Source organism: Orcinus orca, chromosome 14 (assembly GCF_937001465.1).
Source record: "Orcinus orca chromosome 14, mOrcOrc1.1, whole genome shotgun sequence".
NCBI classification, from domain to species: domain Eukaryota; kingdom Metazoa; phylum Chordata; class Mammalia; order Artiodactyla; family Delphinidae; genus Orcinus; species Orcinus orca.
In genome coordinates, this window is record NC_064572.1 from 37,250,114 (window position 1) to 37,272,611 (window position 22,498).

General features: G+C 53.8%; 1 protein-coding gene across 6 annotated transcripts in view; it reads left to right on the plus strand.

Moving 5' to 3' along the window:
• The window catches only part of TSPAN14 (tetraspanin 14), a 41,537-nt gene extending 21,593 nt beyond the window's left edge, over positions 1 to 19,944 (plus strand). For 2 of the 6 annotated variants that reach the window (XM_033433965.2, XM_033433964.2), the window contains exons 3-10: positions 8,201 to 8,251; positions 9,994 to 10,140; positions 11,676 to 11,846; positions 13,825 to 13,950; positions 15,264 to 15,308; positions 17,109 to 17,228; positions 17,618 to 17,695; positions 18,328 to 19,944. In XM_033433965.2, the coding sequence (XP_033289856.1) occupies positions 8,201 to 8,251; positions 9,994 to 10,140; positions 11,676 to 11,846; positions 13,825 to 13,950; positions 15,264 to 15,308; positions 17,109 to 17,228; positions 17,618 to 17,695; positions 18,328 to 18,399 (810 nt within the window). In that variant the 3' untranslated portion in view covers positions 18,400 to 19,944. Of the gene's footprint in view, positions 1 to 2,595; positions 2,774 to 2,805; positions 3,371 to 8,200; positions 8,252 to 9,993; positions 10,141 to 11,675; positions 11,847 to 13,824; positions 13,951 to 15,263; positions 15,309 to 17,108; positions 17,229 to 17,617; positions 17,696 to 18,327 lie in introns of those variants that run through there. The other 4 variants (XM_033433968.2, XM_033433967.2, XM_004273022.4 and 1 more) reach the window with 4 other exon arrangements.
• Positions 19,945 to 22,498: the final 2,554 nt, after the last annotated feature.

Below are 22,498 nucleotides of genomic sequence, written 5' to 3' on the forward strand. Positions count from 1 at the left end.
TCATTTGGTTAAATGTCTTGTATATGCATACTGTTTATATAATGTGTCTTTTCTTTCCCTCTCTGGCTTACTTCAGGATTTTCTCTTTGTCACTGGATTTCAGCAATTTTATCATGATATGTGCTGGTGTGTTTTCTCTGTGCTCTGTTTGAAGTTCATTGCGTTTTATGGATTTGTGGGTTTGTATTTTTCATCAAATATGTGATTACTCCCATCATTATTTCTTCAAACGTACACCCTCCCTCCCTTGGACTCCTTGTTGTCCCACAGGTCACTGAGGTGCTGCTCAGTTGTTGTTTTTTTTAACCCCCTTCTACCATTTAGTTTAGAAGGTTCCTATTGCTTTTTCTTTAAGTTCACTCATCTTCTATAGTGCCTGATTGGCGATTAAACCCATTTAGTGATTCTTCATTTCTAATGTTGTATTTTCTATTTCTAATAGTTCTATTTGGATCTTTTTTATATTTTCTATTTGTCTCTTCATTATGTTTATTTTCCTTTAAATGTTTGAGCATATTTACAGTATCTGTTTTAAAGTCTTTGCTGATTCTATCTTCTATCTCATTTCTGTGTCTTATAGTTACTGAATTTCTTTCCTTGTTATAGGTCACGTTTTTATTTTCCCTCTTGCCTATCTAGTAACTTTTGATTGGATGCTAGATCTAATTTTTCTGCTGAAGTATTCTTCCTGTCTTGGTCAGCTTGGGCTGCCATAACAACACATCACAGGCTCTTTGGTTTAAACAAGAGAAATTTATTTTCTCCCATTTCTGGAGGCTGGAAGTTTGAAATCAGTTTGCCAGCATGGTCAGGTTCTGGTGTGGGCTCTCTTCCTGGCCTGCACATGGCTGCCTTCCTGCTGTTTTCTCATGTGGCAGAGAGAGAGAACCCAAGCTCTGGTCTTTCTTCCTCTAATCATGGAGGCTCTACCCTCATGACCTCATGTAACCCTACTTACCTCCCCGCCTCCAAATACCATCACACTGGAGGTTAGGGCTTCAAGATATGAATTTTGGAGGGACATCTTTTGAGTCTGACATCTTTTGTTAAATCTTGTATGTGAGATTCATTCATGCTGTGGTACGTAATTGTAGATCGTTGATTCTCATTGTTGTGGAATATCCCATTGTGGGAATATATCATTTGGGTTATTTGCAGTTTTAGGCTATTAAGACCTGTTGAAGTAATATAAAAACCTACCAGGGTTGGGGACCCGGATTATAGGGATGTCCTGGGGTTCGTGTGGCTGAGCTGAAGGAAATCCTGTCTAGGTCCAGATGGTTTCAGTGTGATAGTTTAGTGCAGGACTTGGCAGACTACGGCTCGCAGGCCAAACCTGGCTGTCTGCCTGTTTTTGCACGTACAGCTTTACTGGAACACACTCCTGTCCGTTCGTTTACGTACTATCTGTGGCTGCTTTCCTGCTATAACAGCAGAGTGGAGTAGTTGAAACAGAGACCTTCTGGCAGGCAAAGCTGAAAACACTATCTGGCTTACAGAACTGTCAACCCCTAGCTTAGTATCTTGTTCTCTACTCACTGTTAATCACTGAACTGTGCCAGCGATGGCAGGGGCTGGGGTGGGGTGAGGCTGGGGTGGGGGTTCCTTCTCTCCATTGCCTGGGGCGCTGCCTGTAACCTCCCTTGGAGAACTCTGCCTCCCTGCCTTCCTTTCTTCAAAGGCTCATACAGTCAGATTCCTGGGCCGGGTGTGGTGGGCGTGAGCTCCATAACAGGGAGCACGGAGATTATGTGGAAGCTGCCCCAGAGCCCTGTGGGTAGTCCTCCCCACCTCCTCCTCGGGCCCCTCGCAGGAGTTCACTGGCTCTGCGGGAAGGGCACATGTGCTTCTGGTTTTCAGAACCACCCTTCCGGCAGGAGGAAGAGCTGGTGTGTGATAGCTGTGTGACCCTGAGCAAGGCACCATCCTGCCCTGGGCCCATTTCCCTCCGGGAAAAGAAGCTGGGCTTTAGCGTCCCTTCCAGCTCCCAGAACTTCCAAACTCCCACAAAGAACTGGCTTGGTTTAAGCTTTTTTTTCATGTGGGACTGTTTTGAAAGAGGCGATCCTTTTATGCTCTGTTTAGGGTCCAGAGTGATCGCAGTCTGGAGGGGCAAGGCCTCCTGATCCCGACAGATGTCCTGGGACTCCCCCTCAGTGCACTGGCTCTCAGGGCCAGGTTGGGTCTAGGGTCTGTGCCCTCTGGTGTCCTTTCAAGTGACCACGAGCATCTCTGGTGTTCCCTGGACTCCCCAGACCTGGACTCTGGATTTCCAGTTCTGGAGAGTGAGTGCCAAGGACTGTTGGGTTTCCACCTGGCATGATTTATGGTGGCAGAGCTTAGGCAGTGGGAGGTGCAGAGGCCCTTGGAGATCATTGGTCTCTACCTATTCAGTTTTGCAGGTTGGCAAACTGAAGTCCAAGAGAGAGGGATGGCTTGCTCAGAGCCACAGGGTGAGTTAGGAACAGAGCTGAGACAGTTCTATCTCCTTCCACTCCCTGCCCTGTTTTCTTTCCATCATCCTTTCCCCACCTCACTTGAAAAGCCTCCAGAAGGCATCTGTTTCCTTAAACTCTGCTTTACTCTTGTCTCCAGAAGCCCAATGAAACAGATGCCTCTGGAAAGGAGGACCTTGTCTCAGGACAAAGCTGCAAGTCGTTGGGGGATGGTGCGCAGAGTGCTTTCAATCCAGCAAATGCTTGTGGCATCTTGAGGGTCCCCGCGGCCTCTGTTCTGCCTCCATGTCAGGGCAGGGCTCGCTCAGTGCTCCAGGGTAAGCGCATTACTCGGGATACTTCTTTGAATTCTTACAACCCTCCTATGACCCAGGAAGGGTCATCCCCATTTTGCAAAGAAAAACAGGCTCAGAGAAATTTCTGGACTCGCACATGTCCTGTCACTTGTTGCAGGGTGGAGCCGGAACCAGGACTGGCTGACCCATGCTATTTTTTCAGCACTGCCCTGGACTCCCTCGGGTCTCGGTGCTTACTCTTGGGTTTCCTTCTTGTTTTTTTCTGAGGCTCCCTCTGGTGGCCCAGGGGCAGGGGTTCTGTGAATGTCACCCTTCCTCAGCCAGGGGAGTCTGCAAGAATCAGGGGCCGGCAGGGCACGGCCTGAAAGCGTTTCGCGGCTGCTGGCGGTTTGTCTCGAGCTTGTGGAGGAAAGTTCTCTGGAGCCGCAAGAATTGCCTAAGTGCGTTCACGCACTGAAGTGAAATCTTACAGGAGACCAAGCCCACTACATCGTGGGTGATGAGGGGCTGCTTTTGACCTCCTTGGCGTTGGAATCCTCCTCCAGTCCAGCAGGGCCTGGCTACACGTCTACACTTCCGCTGTGTCTGGGACCTGCTGGGTAAAGGCTTGCCCACTTGGTGAGTGGACTCCGTGTGGCTTCCGGAACAAGGCAGGGCTGGACCAGCCCAGAATGCCCCCCAGGAGACCTCTCACCTTCTTTCACAGGGGCCTTTGCCTAAGGTGGAGAGGTCACTACTGAATCTTCACAGTGACCCCCAAAGAGGGCCTGACTGGACGCAGAGTGATCCTCCCCACCTGATGATGTGGGACGTTGGCTTTAGGGTTGCACAGCTTAGAAGGCCCTCCTGCGGACTGCCACGCCGCCGGGCACTGTGACTGCCCCGTGTGGTGGAGGGCACAGGCTGGTGCCCGCTCTTCCTGTCTTGGGTGGCTGCCCTGAGGGCAATGAGATGACATGATGTCGGGACAGAGACATGCAGGTTTGTTTCTTGACTTTGCCACCAGCTAGCTGTCTGACTTTGGGCAAATAACCAAATCGTTTTACATCGGAACTTTCCCATTTGAAAAAATGGGGGTAATAGTACCAGTGTTATGGGGTGTGGAGGGCCTCTTTAGGTGTATTGTGTTTAATGCAGCACCTGGCACCCAGGAAGGGGTGGTGCCCTGGTGACCACCGCAGGGTATGCACCTGATGGTCCAAGGCTGGCCTCCCTTTGGGCTTGGTGGGAGTTGGGCTCCATTCTTTGGTAAGGAATTTAATCAGGTCATAGAAGAGAGACAAAGGAGGTTACTCTGAGGCTGGAAGGCACCTTAACTGTCACTCCCAGGTGGTTGGCAGCCAGGAGGACAGCCCAGCTCCATAGACCATCTGTCCCAGGGAGGTCCAGGGAAGGGTCTCCACGGGGAGCCAGGCAAAGCTGGCCAGAGTCCTGGATCATTCAGGGGGCTGTCGTGAGCTCCCAGACAGGTCACTTCCCCAGTTCGGTTCTCCCTCAGTCTCCTTGTCTCTAAAACAACTGTTGGTCCCTGAAGGTCCTGCCTTGGACCACTGTTCACTGAACCCATGATCTGACATGGGTCCCTGCCCCCCCAGTTCCTGTCTTTCTGGTGCAAAGTTAACTTTAGTTCTTCCTGTAAAACAGAATGGAAAAAAACACAAGCTCTCATTCTTAGAGCCCCGTTGTTGTGAGAGAAGGAGAACTGGGTTGCGGTGGTAGGGTGCTGGTGTCTCAAGCTGACTGTATTTGGCGAAGGGTTTCCGAGGGGCAGACCTTCCTCACTGTCTCTCCTGGCACCGGGTGGTGGGTGGGTTGTCGTGGAAAGTGGTTAGGCAACCCTGAACAGAATAGAAAACATCGCTGCCCTCAGAGGGCTTAAGTGGGGGGGAGGCACAGTAGACAGACAGACAGCTCATGTGGTCTAGGATATGTGCCATGAAGAAGATCTAGCAGGGAAGGAGATCAGGAGTGATGGATGGGGAGCGTCCACGTAGCATGGCAAAGGGAGATGTGTTTGAGGAGGAGAAATTTGAAGAGACCTGAATGGAATGAGGGAGGAAGCCAGGAAGGGATATGGAGGAGGAACATTCTAGGCTGAGGGATCTAGTCAAGGCTCTGAGGCAGGGATGAGTTTCGTGAGTTCAAGAAACAGTAACAATACCAGGGTGGCCCAGAGAAGGGGATTGGGACCGGGGAGCCGGGTCGGAGATGGTGTTGGAGACGCACGCCACAGCATGGCTGCCCATGTTCTCGTGGTCTACGGCAAGGAGTTTGAATTTTATTCTAAGTGTGAAAGGAAGTCATCGGAGCATTTTGAGGAGGGGAGTGATCTAGACATATTTTTAAAGGATTGTTCTAGTTGCTTGGGGACCTGTGGGGAGACGGTGGGGAGGCCCCTGCAGGGATGAAGCATGGACAGGTGGGAGCAGAGAGGGTATGCTATGTATTTTGAAGGTAGGACTAACAGAGGGGTCCTGATAGGTTGAATGTGGAGTTGGAGGGAGAGAGCTGTCAAGCCTGAGGTCTAGGTTTTCTGTCTTAAATGAGTAGATGGTCAGTGGTGCCATTTGGTGAGAAGGGGAGAGGTGGGGAGGAGCTGCTCCGGGGTTGGGAGACCACAGCTCCATTTGGGGGCACGTGAAGATTGAAATGTTACTAGTCATATTCATTGGACAAGTCAAGTAGACATTGGGGTGTTTGACTCGGGAGCAGCTATGGCTGGAGGTTAGGATTTGTGAGTCAGCCGTGTTAGTTATGAGATCATCTAGAGGGATCAGGGCAGGGCAGGGGTCCAGGACTGAGCAGTGAGGTTCTCCAGCGTTTAGAGGGCTCTGAAAGACGAGGACAAACCCACAAAGGAGACCGAGAGGAAACAACAGGGAGGGTGGAAGACAATTGTGTGTGTACACTTGGTGTCCCCAAAGCTGAGTGCCTCAGTGACAGAGAGAATGACCAGCTGTGTTGGGTGAGATCAGGTAAGCTGAGGCAAAAGACGTGACCCCCCCCCCGCTTGGCAAGAGGGAAGTGAGTCATTGGAGACCTTGAGGAATGGTGGGGAGAGAGGCCTACGGGGATTCGGCAGATGGCGACTGGTCACCTTCAGGCTTGCTTACCGTGCAGTGTCAGACACTCGGGAAGGGAAGGGAACTGGTCGTGTACCCCATCAAGGAAAACGAAGCCCTCTTCATCAACTCATTAATCCAATGGGAGGATGGAAAAGTGGGAAATCCGCACAATGTGGTGGAAAGGACCACGTGTCGGCTCCGTAGAGCCTAAGTTCTGGCAGCAGAGGGGTCTTTGCCCACGTGGCGCAGTGCTGTCTCCAGTGCTTGAGATGGTGCCTGGCACTTACTCAATGCCTGTTGAATGAATGAGTGAGTGAGTAAGTGAATGAACTAAACAGAGACTTGGGATCTGGGCCTTCTCACTTACTGCTTGGGATTGTTACTGAACTGAACTTGGGTTCGCTCACCCAACTTGCAGCAAAGCCAATCCTTTTGCTACCAGGTTGTGATGAAGGGAAGTACAAGGTTTATCGCAGAGTGCCCAGCAAGGAGAACGGGCAGCTTGTGCTCAAAAGACCCAAACTCCCCGATGGCTTTCAGTCAAGGGTTTTTAAAGGAAATGTTAGGGGTGGGAGTCACAGGGTATATGATTAACTTGTGGACTTTCTTCTGCTTGGTTAGTGGTGATGTAACAGGGAGATGGTTGGGGAATCTGAATCATCTGCCTTCCGGTTCCAGTCAGTCTGGGATCCACATACCTCTTCAGGTCAGCGGGTAATCACCATCCTCTACAGGGTTGGGGGGTGGTGGTCTTAGTTTCTGCAGAACAGCTCAAAGATAGTGTCATATTGTTATCTAAATCCCTTCTGGAGGAACCAGGAGTCCTGTGACTCTGTTGTTCTAATCAGTAGCTGCTTGAGTCTGCTCTTTGGAATGGGGGGAGAAGGGGAGGGGAGACCAACAAGAAGCAGTGGGCACAGAGGGGCTCATTGTACCCAAGAAGGCCCCGCAGGGTCCTGCTCGGTTTCAGTCACCCCTTTTCTTTGATATTCCTCAATCTCGAGGGAAACAGGGGCGGGACGAGAAAGGGAATAAAGTTGTGGATAGAGAGATTAATCATCAACTTGTCAGGGAACTCTGTTTCAGAGGGACTCGGTTTCAGAGTTTTGGTCCTGGCCCTCTCGGCTCTCATGCTGTTTTGTTAGGTGGGGGAATCAGGTCTTGGCAGGACTCCATCACTTGGGGTCCACAGACTGCTGTGGGAACCAGCAGTAAGGAGTCTGAGAACCCTCTGAAATTCCCTCCAAAACATTGGGCATGTGCACATTTTCAGAAAGTGGCCTGTGACCCAGAGGAGGTTGGGAACTCCGGGGCTTTCTCTGAAGGCCCTTCTTCCGAGTCCAGCCTGCTAGGGCTTGCAGTGAAGTAGACAGGAGTATCCTAGAGCTGGAGAATACACTTGGGAAAGTTGCAGCCACAGAGAACCTTGCCCTGTTGTTTACCGAGAGGTCCTGATAAATGGCAGCAAAATGCCAGCAGAGTATAAAGCAGTTAAGCAGAAAGATACGGGGCTGCTTAGTTTGTAGAGGCCACGTGGTGTTTGTTTTCTATGAAACAATCCTCCGGGGTGTAGGAATCTGTGGAGTGTATTTGGGGGTCCCTTTTTGTTATGGTGCACGTGAGGCACCTTAGCCCCGGTGGGTTCCTGTGGGTAGGAGGTCAGGTTTGGGGGGCACTGCTTTTCTGGGGTGAGCACTTGGCCTGCTGCAGGCTTCTTTTAATTCGGTAACATAACCAGGCACTTCCTGAGCGCAGGCATGCCCTGCAGTGCCGAGTGTAGGCACCACAGTGAGGAGCCTGAGCCTTGCCAGCAGATGGCCTGGGCGGCTGCTTGTCTGTGCTTGGAGTCTGTCTCCGGGGCTGGAGGCCCGAGGCGGGCGGCACAGGGGGTGCTCTGTCCTAGGCAGGGCTTCGCCTGCACTGGGAGCCCACGAAGGCTCCTGGGGCAGCCATCATGAGGGGTGATGTCTTCTTACACACCAGAGAGTGCATTGAAATGAGTAGGGGGCTTGTGGAATGGGGAAGAAATGGGGCGTGGCCTGACGTCTCTAACTCCATAGTCTCTCCTGGACAGAGTCTGCTCCGAGATCTTTGTCTCTGCTCTCCAGAGCATGGGGACCTCTGGGGTTGAAGGAATTGGTCCCAATGGTCTGGGAAGATAGGTGTGGGTTATCTGAAGAGCCTCACCGTCCTGTTGTGCTGGTGTAGAGTCCCTGTCATCTGCAGGGGCCAAGGGGGCCGCCTTGCCCTGGTTCTGCCCAGCCTGGACACGAGCCAGGAACACGCCCTGACTAGCAGTGTGGTCCCTCCTATGAGAAGCATGTTCGTGGAGCTGGTTTCTGACCTACCTTTCTCTCTCTCTCTTCCCGCTGTGCCTGCTCAGTTGGCTGGAGTTGTCTTCCTGGGTGTCGGACTATGGGCGTGGAGCGAAAAGGTAGGTGTGACTGTCACTAGGACCCTGAGCATCAGTCCGCCAGGTTTGTTTGTCCCTTCCTCCAAACTCCTCCCTGACGAGGTTCGTAGTCATTAATCTTTACAGAGCCGGCTCTTGGAAGTTACTGAACTTATGATGAAAACTCCTGGGGTCCTGCTGCTGGCCCTGTTTCCCCGTGGTAGGGTCGCTGCTAGAGGTCAAGGTTGGGCTGGTTGGGATTTTGAGCCCTGTGAGTGTGGGGAGCCCTCTCTCCTGTTCCCAGAAGCCCTGAGTCACCCTGGGGCATGTCTACAGCTGTGTCCAGGGCAGGCCTGGGGCTACCTTCTGGAATGGGTCCTGTCTGTGCCTCTGGGAGCCAGCAGGACCCTGAACACAGTTGTGTTGATTCCTGAAGCTCTTGTTCTCGTCCACGGGAAGGACCCCTGAGTCAGGGAGCAGGGCTCTGGGACATGCCCCCTGGGCGCCCTGTAGGCACCTTTGAATCTCCTTGCCCAGCCTGTAGAGGAGAGGGGAGGAGAAAAGACCCGGCTCTTACTGTCCGGAAGGACAAGGGGCAGTTGGAACTCCAAGGATGGGACTAGACTGGGTGTGGGCAGGGTGGAGCTTTGGTGCCACATTTTGCTCTGCAGGTAGGTGGGCGCTGGGGAAGTAGAGAGACCAGGCTGGAAACAGTGGGAGCTAAAGCTTCCTCTCGAGTCTCAGGCCCAGGGCCCTCTGTTCCTTCAGTGGAATCTCTTTCTGCTTTCAGGAGGAGGAGACAGGAGCGCTTAGGTCTGTGGGCTTTCTTGCCATGGCCTTAGGAACTGGATACGGTCTGCCTTTGGGTTTGGGCCCCTTTAAGAGCTTGTAGTGCAATGTCACTTTGCCCTAGTGACCAAGAAGCTGGTGCAAGCCATGACTCGTAGTGCCACCGTGTGACCGCCTCCGGAACAGCAGCATCTCAGCCAACGGAGCCCTGACCCTAGGCCTGGCTACCCTGGCTCCCTGATTCTAGCTGGGTGCCTGGTCCGGCTGCTCTTTTCTCCATCCTCCTTTGAATCCTGTAGAACTGTTCTGTCCATTTCAGTTGCCATTAGCCAGATATGACTAATTATATCTAAATTAATTAAAATGAAATACAAATTAAAATTCAGTTCTTTAGTTCCACCAGGCCACATTTCAAGTGCTCAGAAGCACATGTGACCAGTGGCTACCATTGTGAACAGTGCAGATATAGAACATCTGCATCATCACTGAAAGTTGGTGGGTGGCGCTGCCTTCGCCTGTCCTTGGCGGGTGTGCTGTTCACAAGCGTGTTCACGTTGAAGCTGTTTTCATCTCAGGATAGTGGGGTGCTCCATGAATTGAGTGCCAAGTCAACCACCAGATGGCCAGAGGCCAGGGCCCTGGGGTGCCTTGACCACGGACCAGAGGGCCCCTCAGGGCCTCTTCCACCCCAGGCCTGGCGTCAGTACCCTGCAGGCTACAAAAGAAGTGTGGGGTCTGCCTGGGAGGCGGTCACAGCCTAGATGGAGACCAGGAACGGGAGAGTGGCTGGGGGCTGACGTAGGCAAAGATCTACTGGGCAGAGGGGCCTCTGAGGGGGCAGGTGGGGAGGGGCCGTGCCATGCCGTGGCTTTTAATGACAAGATTGAGCCTTGGAAGGCGGGTCCCTGTCCTCATTTAGGTCCGGACACAGCCCCCCAGGGCACCCTCGACTCTCTTTGAAGCTGATGTTACCCTGCTTTCTCTGCCTCTTTCAGGGGGTGCTGTCCGACCTCACCAAAGTGACCCGGATGCATGGCATTGACCCTGTGGTTCTGGTGCTGATGGTGGGCGTGGTGATGTTCACGCTGGGTTTCGCTGGCTGTGTGGGGGCCCTGCGGGAGAACATCTGCCTGCTCAACTTTGTGAGTGGCCCTAGACACATGGGTGGGAGGAGATGGGGAGGTAGGGGTGTGGGCTCTGCCGGGCAGGCCTAGCCCTTATCTGGGGGGTGGGTAGCAGCTCTTATGAGCCTCCCCCAGGATCTGGCAGTGGGGGGAGGAGGCAGCCCTTGGTGCCCTGCTGCCTAACGAAAGGTAAGATTTCAGGGAACAGTCAGATGAACCAGATCCTCATCTCTGGAGAGGTTGGGCCCCTCTGGATTTTATCTCCTAGTGGGCAGAGTCGGCTGCTCCCTGGCCTGCTCTCCTCCCCTTCCCTTGCCTTTCATCTCCCTTAGGAAGTTCCAGTTGTTTGTTTGCTACTCACCTTTGCCCTTCCTGGCTAAGATCAAAAGATGTCAGTAATGTTAGGAAATCTTTTCCCTCCTCCAGGGTGTGTGAAACTGTTGGCTGTGCAATGCAGAATCCTTAATTTCCTGGCAGAACTTCGAGTTACTAAGAGTTTAGTTTTGTACTTAGGTACACATTCATTTTGAAATGCATTCAGCTAAAATTAAATAGCACCTGGTGGGGAAAACACATAATTGTGTTTTGCACTATAGTTTTTGTTGAATTTATTAGATCAAGCCTTTTTTTCTGGGCTTCATTTAGAAAGCAAAACACGTGGGCTTTTTCTCATTTTTTTTTTCTCTTAAAGATTATGTTTGGTTACCTTGCTTCTCTATGAATGGAGATTTCATTCTGGAGGGCCTTATGTGTGTATATGTTTGTACATGTGCATGTCTTATTTTGAGATATTGTTGGTTGTTGCATAGCTGCTTAGTGTGCTGTATGGCCAGTGATAACGGCTGTGATAACTTGAGCTCTACAGGCTGGAGCCCCACCTTGATGGGAGGGGGTGTGTACCTGTGACTGCAGTGGCCTTTACAGAATTCCACCACTATTGTGGCCAGGGACAGCTGTGCTTCTGCAGAGGTTTTTATGCAGTTGACTATCATATACACACATACAGAGTAGGTACTGATAACGTCAGCAACTCCAGAGTTGTAAAGAGCCCTGCCAGGGAACTCAGATGTCCTGTATCTAAAGTATGTAACCTGAGTGAACCTCAGCTTCCTTATCCCTAAAGTAGGAGTAACAAGTTTCTAGCAACTGGGATGGTTGTGTGTGCGAGGAGAGTGGTCAGATAGCGTGTCTGGAGCACAGTCTCTGCCCTGAAGGAGCTGATACCTGGTGGGGTAGGATAGCCATTCATTCCCGTGATGGAGTTTCCTTGGAGTGGGGGCTACTTCACAGGAGGTGGTTGGTACATTGTCTTGGAGCTTTCTCATACTTTCACTCATCTGACTCTTACCAACAATGCAGCAGTGTGAGTAGGGATGAGTTGCCCAGAGTACCCAGCTAATAACGTGGGATTCCCCAGACTCCAACGTGGGTCTCTTGGGTGCCGAGCTCGTGCTGTTCGCAGCAGGCAGAGGTTCTGGGTCGGACAAGGATGCGCGTCTGGCTGGGAGGCCAGAGGTGTAGTGACTTCTGCTCCTGTGCTTGTCCCCCTGCAGTTCTGCAGTGCCATTGTGCTCATCTTTTTCCTGGAGCTGGCCGTGGCCGTGCTGGCCTTCCTGTTCCAGGACTGGGTGAGGGACCGGTTCCGGGAGTTCTTCGAGAGCAACATCAGATCCTACCGGGATGACATTGACCTGCAGAACCTCATCGACTCCCTTCAGAAAGCTGTAAGCACCACCTTCTCCCTGATAGAGCTTGGCTTTTCTGGCTTCAGTCTGTGTGCATGGCTCGGGGGCCAGGCTGGTGGGGAACACTGGGCCTTCCCTTTTCAGCTCTGCCCACAGCCGGGAGGCCAGGGGAGGTGCTCGCCCCCCGACTCTGGTCAGGTTAGCTTTGTCTGCTTGTGGTTGCTGGCGGGCCAGGCTTGCTCTCAGGGTGCCCTCCCCCATTTGCTTTGGGCAGGCAGTCCAGCTGCACCCACGGCCACCCTACCCTCTACCCCCGCAGGGCCCGGGTCTCTCCAGCCCTGGCCACGCAGGCAGCTGCAGTCTCCTAGGTGCTGTGTGTGCTGAGGGGTAGAGCTGGGCGCGTGACTCCCCAACTGAGGCTATTCTTGTCCCCTTCCTCCTCGGGACCTTTTCCCCTTCCTGTTCGGGAGGGCAGAGCTGCCTGGAGGAAGGTTCTTCAGATGGAGAGGAATATGACCTCCCTGGACTCTGTTCCTGGGGGTTTGTCTAAGCAGTCCCAGGCCGTGGCCTTTTCTCTGTCAGGCCTTCCTCCCCCTTGTGTGTGGCTGTACCTGGAGGCTGGGACCACTGCTATCCCCCATCCCTGCCACCCCTCCCGCCCCCCCGGCCCCAGGAGAAACCAGCTCCCCACCATGCCAGCCTGTGCAAGGCTGTTGTTCGATCTGTGCTCTGCCAGAAAACCTAGCTTCTTCAGGAACTTTTTATGTGGAACCCTTTTGTTCTGAGGAGAAAATAGAAGAGCATTAAAAATAACCATGAGCTGTTCTCCTTATTAACCAGAACTTGTTTACCCCTTATTTCATGTATTGTAGGATCCTACAAAACCCATTTATGTGATCAGAGATCCTTCCTGTGTCGTTAGATCCTTCCTCTGTTGTTAGATCTCTTCCGTGTTCGTCTGCGAAAGTCCCCATCCCACCCTCTGCTGACATCACTGCCTCCTGTGCCTTTTCCTTTTCTGTTCAAGGCTGCCATTCTCTCTTCACTTCCACATAACCTTGGGCTTGCTGGTGTCAAGGATGCCAGGGTGGTTCCTCTCTGCACTGGCCTCAACGACATTGTAGTTTTCTCCACTGCCTTCCTCTCCTTTTAAAAAAATACCTTTCCTTAGAGATTCAGTAAATGATGGAGCTTCCTCATGGTAGAATATCAGGTAGTCGTTAGAGCACCTGGAACCACGGAGGACAGGGCAGGGGAGGCGGGATTTTTACCTTAGAACCAAAAGTGAAGCCAAAATCCTGGTTGTGGGCCTGTGATTACGGCCATAACCGTGACAGCTGTAAGGGCAAGTGTGAAAACGACATCTGCTCTCGGATTGGGACGCCACTGACGTCACAGTGCCGCTTTCACTGTGTTTGGTTTTACGATTTTTTAGACAAATGGGGTTTTTCTTTGCTGCTTCACCAGATAGTGTGGGGTTCTGGGAAGGGAGGGTGGAGACCCCGGGTCAGGGGCAGAGCTTTGATTGCGTTACCTTTCACCCCAGTCATAACTCTCCTTGGGAGTAGACTTCAGCAGCTGTTTCCTGTAAAGAGGCACGAAAGGTGACTGGGGTCAGCTTGGACCTTTCCTGGGGAGGAAAGAGGTGTTCTCTCGGCGGGCAGTAGAGGACCACATCAGAAGGAGAGCGAGAAGCCCGCTCTCCCGGGTTGAGGGTCAGTTGGGGAGGAAGGGAAAGTTCCAGGGTGAGGAGGGAGTGGAGCTGACTCCAAGGGCACTGCCGAGCCGGCCTGGTGTGTTGGGCCCAGACAGGACCTGGACACAGTTTCCTTCTTAAGGGTCCACTCGGGTCACCTCGCTCACATCTCAGTGATGGGAGGTCCGTGGGGCGGGCTTCGATTTCTCTGTGTGATACACAGAGGTGCACTGAACCCCATGTCCCTAAGACAGACACCCTATGTGGGGCAACGACAGCCCTGGCTCAGAGCCCCGACAGTTCTCGGCTTTATGATTGCAGAACCAGTGCTGTGGGGCATATGGCCCTGAAGACTGGGACCTCAACGTCTACTTCAACTGCAGTGGCGCCAGCTACAGCCGCGAGAAGTGTGGGGTGCCCTTCTCCTGCTGTGTCCCCGACCCCGCGGTGAGTCTGCCCGAGCATGGACGGTCCCTCTGGAGCGGAGCAGTTCCTGCCTCCCTGAGCCCTCCCTGAGGGCTCTGGCTTCTTCTCTTCTGCGGATGGATTGAGTGCCCGGCTCCCCCTCCACTCGCCTCAGGGCTCTTGCAGCTCTGAAATCCTATACCTATAAATTCCATAAGTGTTTTTGCATGGCCCACCCTGGCTCTGGTGTGCTGGGTGAAGCAGGCAAAAAACAGTGGTCCCCCTCCCGTGAGGGGCTCTCACTCAGGGCCGCCTGGACAAGATGCTGTGAATATAATGAGGCCTGGTCTCCTTTCTCTGGAGAAAACAAACACTCAGTCCTCCGAAGCCCTGGGCGGTGGCATACATCGCCATCCGGGGGTGGTGCAGAATTCTTTCACTGTTCTTTCTTCTTCACCTGTCTTCATCCCCAGGCCACAGACCACATCCTTGGGTTCCAGAAACTGAGCTCTTCGGTGCCCCCCGCCCCATTTTTTTGGCCACGCTGCACGGCTTATGGGATCTTAGTTCCCTGACCAGGGATTGAACCCGGCGCTACAGCAGTGAAAGCGCTGAGTCCTAACCAATGGACTGTCAGGGAATTCCCTTGGGTGTCCTTGAAGGAGCACTGAGTGTTTGCCCAAACCTAGCCTGAGCAGAAGGGAGCCCCTACGGCCGTCAGTACCATCACACTGCCTGGTGCTGGGCCACGGGGCTCTAGGTGCGTTCCCCAGCCCGGGAGGGGTTCAGGTCTGCAGAGGCTGCATAGCGGTGTCTGACATCTCCACCGTGACTGTGAAATCTTTAGCAAGTGTAGCTTTTCCCTTCTAGCTCAGAGATTGGCAGACTACAACCCCTGCACCAGATCTGGCCTGCTGTCTGTTTTTGGATGACTTGTGAGCCATGAATGGTTTCAGCCATTTTAAGTGGTTGAAAATAAATCAAAAGGAGGATAATATTTTGTGCCACGTGAAAATCATGAAATTCAAACTTCAGTGTCCATAAATAAAGTTTTATTGAAATACAGCCATACCTGTTCATTTACATATTGTCAATGGCCGCGTTCATGCTACAACAGCAGAGTTGAATAGTAGCTACGTAGGTGGGTTTGAAATATTTACTATCTTGCCCTTCACACAAAAAATTTGCCAACCTTTGTCCTAGCATGGAAGGTTAGTTGGCAGCATGATGGAAAGGCATGAGCTGTAATGGAATTGGTGCAGGTGTTTGCTGGTGTTTGGTTGTGACTTTTCTAGAGCTTTCTACCACCGGCTTCTGGAGCACAAAAATGACTAATCTTTCTGCTTTTCTTACAGCAAAAAGTTGTGAACACACAGTGTGGCTATGATGTCAGGACTCAGGTGAGAGCTCCAATGCATATGACTTTGAATTCTTCAGGTTTATTCTCTAGGGTCCACCTTCCCGATTTAGCACAAGTGCAAATTGGAATGGGAAAGCCAGGGGAGACTAAGCTCAGAGGTGCCACCGAAGCTGGGAACCAGGCAAGCGGGAGCACACGGCCACGCACACGCCTTCCCTGAGCCGCTGGCAAGACGAGATTCATGGGAACAGTAATGGGTGTGATTTCAAGCTCTGTGAACCACAGTCACAAAATCTAGCAGTTGCTACGTTAGTGGAAAGAAGATGGATGAAAGTTTGGGGGAACAAAGGCGACATGTTTAAGAGGCCCTTGGGGTCCCAGGAGGTGTCTGTTATGTAGGGGTTCAGGGTGGAGTTGCAGGAGGCACATGGCTTGGTCCAGCCGCCATTATGGAGGCCATGCTGACAGGAAGGGAGATAGGCTCAGGGCAGGAGCAGGGCTCAGCCCTCTAAGGGCTTCCTCAGGCCGTACGGAGTGTGCGCTTGCACGTGAAGAGGCGAGGACCCACCCCAGTCCTTGCTCTGGTGGCCTCTGGTGATGTGAATGACAGCTGTTCTGAAGGAGAGGGATCTCGGGGAAACTGCAGGCACCCTGCTGTTGGCCGTGGACACTAGGGATGTGACCCTCCAGGCTGGGAAACCTCAACTCCCTCTGCAGTGAGCTCCGCTTCATAGCAGTGGGCCTATGTCAGCATCAGCTTCTTCAGTGACCAATTTCCTCGCCACTTGCATCAGTTGCTAGGGCTGCTGTAAAAAAGTACCCAGGCCCTGCGGCTAAAATAACAGAGATTTAATTTTCTCATAGTTCTGGAGGTTAGAAGTCTGAGGTCAAGGCCTCAGCAGTGTTGGTCCCTTCTGAGGCCCCTCTCCTTGGCTTGGATGGTGCCTCCTCTTCCCTGTGTCCTCACATGGGCTTCCCTCTGTGTCTGTCTGTGTCCTAATCTCTTCTCACGAGGACACCAGTCATATTGGATTAGGGCCAACTCCAATGACCTCATTGTAATTTATTTACCTCTTTAAACAGCCTCTCTCCAAATACAGTCACATTCTGAGGTCTTGGGGGGTTAAGACTTCAACATAGGAATTTTAGGGGGACATAATTCAGCCCCTAACGCTGCTAACGAATGAATGTTCCGTCAGTGTTTCATGGGTGAGGCTGATAGGGGAGGGGGGCCGGGGCTGACTGCTGTGTTCGGGGTGGGTGAGGACACGGTGTCTGCCGAGGCCACATCCCTGTGTGCTGCCTGAGCCTCCGCTAGGGTCGACTTCAGCCTGTTCCTGCTGGCTCTGCTTCTTGGAGCCAGGCTCACCTGGGCTCGGGGGCACACTCGGAGAAGCCGTTGTCCCTTCCCTCTCCTGACTCAAAAGACGCTGAACCCTCTTTGCCCAGTTTCTCTCTTTAAGGCGCATTTTCCTTCCCCAAGCCCTCATCCCCCTCCCCTTTCTCCAGACGTGGGCTGTGGAGGTGTGTTGAACAAGCTGACCTTGAAATGTGTGGAGGCCCTAAGAGAAAGGGGTTAAAGATCACAGCCAGGGAGCCTTTGCTTAGACAGGTTATAAAATGCGAACTGCCCGGGGAGGGGCAGAGACCGAGGCAAATAGACGTGTTTCTCCTGGAGAGTTCTGTCTGTCCGTCTGTCCTCGGCACCAGCCTCCCGGATCCCTCATTCCCCCCCACCCCCGCCGAGCTTTGCTCTGCCCCCGGCGGGAGCCCTCTGGGGATCCAGAGTGGGGACGGCCTGCGTGTCTCGGGCTCAGGCCGCTGTCCTGTTTCCCTGCAGCTGAAGAGCAAATGGGACGAGTCCATCTTCACGAAAGGCTGCATCCAGGCGCTGGAGGGGTGGCTCCCACGGAACATCTACATCGTGGCCGGCGTCTTCATCGCCATCTCACTGCTGCAGGTTTGCCCCCGCTGCCCTTCGTGGCTTCTTCTCCCCTTGTGGCCGCACCTGTTCCCTTGAGCCAGATTTTACACCGGGAAAGATGCTGGTGGCCGAGGGCGCGTGAGGCCCAGGGTGAGTAGGCTGCTGAGTGTCTCCCGGGAGAAGAACTGGTGGGAGAAAGTCAAGAATTCAGTGAATCAGAAAAACCAGGAGTTTTTCCAGGGTTGCCCAGGGCTGGGAGGAGAAGCCGGCAGCCCCCCAGGCAGCCTCGGAGGCAGCGGAGGCTGCTGCTCAGTGGAAAACCCACCATTTAGAAAATGTTCGGCTCTGACCTTGCCTTGAAGAGGGTGACTGGGGTGGACTCGGGGTCACCAGCCATCCATGCACCTTTTTCCTCCTTCACTCAGTGGTTGACTGATCTCAAAGGAAGGCCGAGAGACAGAAGCATCTGGAAAAAGAAAGAAAAAAATTTACTTGCAAAGCAGGCAAGGATCTCTTACTTCAGAAGGCCTGGCCCATCAGCTACCAGCCACAAGAGGGATTGAAAGTGGGGGGTGAGGGGAGCAGAATTCCTCAGGTCACCAAGTTCACATTAGTCTGTTTCTGGTAGGAAAAGATCAGCCTTCCCACGTGATTATCCTGGTCACTGAGGTCGGGGTGTAGCTTCAGACACCAGCATGGCCCAAATCGGGGACAGTCTCGTTTTTATGGTGGAATCCAGGTTTGCAGGAAACATTCGAGATTTGGTATTTGGGGAATCAGAACCAGTCAGGGTGACCCTGTCATTTTCCGTTTCACCCCGGGTACAAAGCGAGTCGCGGCCTGTGATATGGGATGTGCGTGGTCATGTTGCAGGCAGGGCAGAACGTCCGTTTTGCTTCTGTGGTGCCTGCTGTTTGCCCCTTCAAGGCTTTAGGGAAGATCCCACTGTTTTTCACGCAGCAAAGCAGAGCCCGGGCTCATTTGTTTTAACTGTGGGTTGGTCTCGTTTGGCCACGTACCCAGTTGCAGCCTCTGCGGGTGGGCGTGGAGGTGATGGGAAGTGCGGGGTGCCCTGCCCCACCTCCCCCTCGGCCCCGATGCTGACGGCCGCTGCCTCTGCTGGCTTTGTTGTCAGATATTTGGCATTTTCCTGGCGAGGACCCTGATCTCGGACATTGAGGCAGTGAAGGCAGGCCACCACTTCTGAGGAGCCACAGGTGGGCGAGCAGAGCTGAGCCACGCCGTGGAGGCCGAAGCCCTTCACCGCCATCAACTTCACGTCCAGAGGGAGAGAAACGGACGAACCCAGCCCGAGCCAGCACCCCGCCTTCAGCATCCGCGTGACATGATCTCTGTTTCTGCTTGCTGGTGCTGGAGACCCAGGGGCCCCCTCGCACCTGCACAGACTTGTGACCAGCAGCCCCGCTGGGGTCTGCCTGGAATCAGAGGGTATGTCTTTAAGTGGGGGAGGTGACTCTGAGGGACAGACGGCTCTGGTGGCTGCACCCTGGCCTCCTCACCGCTCATGTCATTGGTGCTGGCCTAGGGGGCAGCCACACCTTCTGTGGCCCTCTGAGTGCCAGGGGGGCCCGCAGTGTCTGCACAGGTCGGGGTGTTGGCAGGATCCTCGGCCATGTCAAGTGAAGTAAGCCTGAGCCAGTGCGGGGGCTGGTGCCACGGGAGTGCCTCGTCCGTCGTCCCCCGGCGCCCAGGGCGGGAACTGTCTCCAGCCTCAACAGCATTATGCCCTGAGGGCACGAGGGGGCAGTGGGCATGGCTCTCCTGCGGAGTCAGCTCTCCTTTTCCTGAAGTGTGTAAATAGTTTATTTATAGGGCAAGAATGTTCTCACACCACATCTTCATTTCCTCTGGCATTCTCCTCTCAACAGCCTTACGCGGCGTCTGGGACTGACGCCGTCCCTTTCAGTTCCCTTGAGTGTCCCACGAACCAGCTCCAGCAGCTTCTCCATATCACCCCTAGTAACCCAGCTGCACATACATGCTCCCCCTTCATCTGTGCACCCCCCACATGCATACCCCCACTCCCCTCCCAACTTGGCCTCACTGTCTTCTGGTCTTGGTGCTACTGAAACTATTACCCGGAACTTGAATCGTGATCCTGACCCTCCCCCACTGCAAGGCCGGGGAGCCCCAGCCAGAGATGGCCAGCTGGACCCCTTTGGCCAGGGCTCCTCTCCAGGCCACATGCTGAGGGCCGGCTGGCCGGCCTGGCATTCGCCTCTCCCTGGAAAGAGAAGCCCCGTAGCCAGGCCCCTGGGCCGAGCCACGGACCCCAGCCTGCAGCTGCGTAGAGGCTCAGACGTTTCGTTGCTCACTTTCATGGTGACCTTCCAACCCCTGACGGGGATATCTGTGGTCACCGTGTCCACCTTTCCTGTCAGGGCTATTGGGGGCTTGCTGTTGGAAATGAAGTCTGTCTTATGTACTGAATAACCCCCCAGGCGGAGCTGGGGCGTTCGTGCATCTTTGGCTGGTCTACACCCTAACGCCTCTCTGGCTCTCGTACCCGTTCTGTCCTCGTCGTTCAGGGATGGAGTGCCACCTTCACATACTTGCCGAAGTGTACATGCTAAAATGGTATATACTGGTGGGTGTTTGTTGACGATGTTGGTTTTGTTTTGTTTTTTTACAATTTTCTCTGTAGACTAGGGGAAGAATGCTTGTGTTTTTAGGAAGTGTGATGCTTTTCTTTGACTGCCAAACTCTTTTATGGAATATATCTTTATATTAATGCTGTTGTTGTGATTGTTTTTGTTTTGGGTCATATCAAGATGGCATTAAGCATCTCAGTGGTGAACTCGGCTGCCGAGGGAAACGGTGGGATCGGGTGTGGGTAGGCATGACGGGAAGGTAGGTGGTTGGCACAATCTGAAATAAATTTCATCGGGTGATTTTTTTTTTAGATTCTGTGTGCCACTTTCAGTGATTCTTTGTGTGGAGGTTACACCTGGAACAAGCTGGCTTGTGGCTTAGTTATGCCCAGCTGGAAGCATAAGGTAGAACTTTGACTCCACAGGCCCGGAGGAAATGTTATTTTAGGTTATAACTGTACAGCCCCAGGCAGTAAGGTCCAGGCAAAAGAGCTTGGGGACACTGGGTTGGAATCTGGGCACTGCCACTGCATGAGCTGTGTGTTTTAGACCTGCTGGCCCATCTGTGGAGGAGGTTAGTGGCAGTGCCAGGTACCTCTGACCCAGGCTGCCCTGGGGGAGTCGGTGGCCCCAGGCCCTCACCGCTGGTGTGTGGGCACCAACAGCTCCTGCTGTCCCATCTATTCACGTGGACCTGGTGGCTGGACCCCTTGCAAGTGTCTTCACAGGTCACAGCCCAGTTCAGGGTGAAGTCTAGCTGTGACTTTTTCAGAGTTTGGGTTTGTTTTCCAATTAGTTTACGAACTTGCTGGCCACTTTCAGCCATCTCATCTCACTCTGAGTTGGATGAGAATAGAAAAGAAGTGCAGGATAAGGGATGCTCACGTGGCATCTCCAGCACACTGGGCTCCCTCCATGGAGCCGCAGTGCAGCCCTCCCAGTCCCTCCCTGCCCAGCCTACCCTGAGTCTCCAGCCACTCCCTGTCCTCTCAGACTGGGATAGAGGCCAGCCTGTGCCTCTGCACTTCCCCTCCTGGCCCCCCATACACTCTCGCTTTGAAGTTTCAGGGCTTTGCTCATCCTTCCTGTGACCCTCCTGCCCACCTCCTCGTGGGGCTTCTGCACTGTTATCTTTCCCACCTGCTGTCCTCGCCCCATCCCACGTATCCCCATCCCAGAAAGCTTGCCTTGGCCCTCTTGCCCTCTTACCGGCCCACGCCCCACCACTGCTTTCCTTCCCAGGCGGCTGCTCGTCCGGGCTCTGTCCCCCTCCCACCACCACCCAGTACTCTCCTCACTTGACTGAAAGCCACACACCCCAGTCACCGGCCTCCATGCCTCTCTTGGCCTCTGCAGCACCTGGCACTCTGGACCACCCCATCCTCAAAGTCCTCTGCTGCCGCCAGGGCTCTCAGGTCTCTCCCGCCCATCCTTGTCCCACCTTCAGCTGTACCTGCCAGGGCTCACCTGTCTCCTGGGGCTCCCGTGCCCCCAAGGCAGGGCTGTGAGCCGGGCAGGAAAGCCATCTGTGCTGGTGCATGAGACCGTGCTGGTCTTCTCCACATGAATAACAATAAAAATTAATGGATCCAGAACTTCCTGGAACGTAGGAAGTACACAGAGTACCTAACACTTAAAAACTGATTGTCTGGCTTTCCTGGTGGCGCAGTGGTTGAGTGTCCGCCTGCCAATGCGGGAGACATGGGTTCGTGCCCTGGTCCGGGAAGATCCCACATGCTGCGGAGCGGCTGGGCCCGTGAGCCATGGCCGCTGAGCCTGCGCGTCTGGAGCCTGTGCTCCGCAACGGGAGAGGCCACAACAGTGAGACGCCCGCGTACCGCAAAAAAAAAAAACAGATTGTCACCAGAAGAGCTCGGGGAAGCCATTTTTATGCTAAAAACATGAGGTAAGTTGCTGATCAAGGATTTGGAAGAGCTGGGTTGAAACTCTGGGAGCCTCTTGCCCCTGAACCTGCACCTGCAACTAAAATAGGAGGTTGGGTGCCTGCCAGCTCCTGATTCTGAACCTCTGCTTGGCGCCTGCTGAGCAAAACCAGCACCAAGGGCACGACTGAGAAGCATCGGTGTCCTGAGGATGAGCCAGTTACTGGGCTCTGAGGCACGTCGACAAGCAGCTGGAGGAAGGGTGTGGATCCCTGTCTGTATACCTGGATTTGGGGGCCTGGTTTGGTTTGGGGGGACCTTTGGGGGAGCATGATGGCATCCCCAAGGAGCTCACCCCACCCTGTGCTGGAGGCCCCGGCTCTGAGCAGCAGCGCGCTCGCTTCCTTGCATGGCCAGAGCTGCCGTCCACCCAGCAAGCCTGCTGGGCGGTGAGGGATCGGGCATAGCTTTCTCTTCAGGGGATACTACTTGGGGGCTGCCGCTGGGGCAGTAATGGGCGTGCCTGTGAGTGTAGGCTACTGCCATCTTAGGGACCCCAGGGGAGAGCTCCCCAGAAGAGGAGGCAGGGTGAGAGGCCCGCAGAGGACGGAGGGACTCAGTCTTGGCAGTAGAGACCACCTGATCGCTTCTCGGCCAGCAAGCTCAGAGTGTGGACTGCAGAGGCACAGAGAAAGGGGAGGGGCTGTTGCCGTGGTCCCAGCACCCAGGGCATCCTCCTCCTCAGGTGTCAGGAGCTCAGCCCTGTCACCTTGTGGTCCAGGGCCCTCAGCTGTCCCCGGTGAGTGGGGTG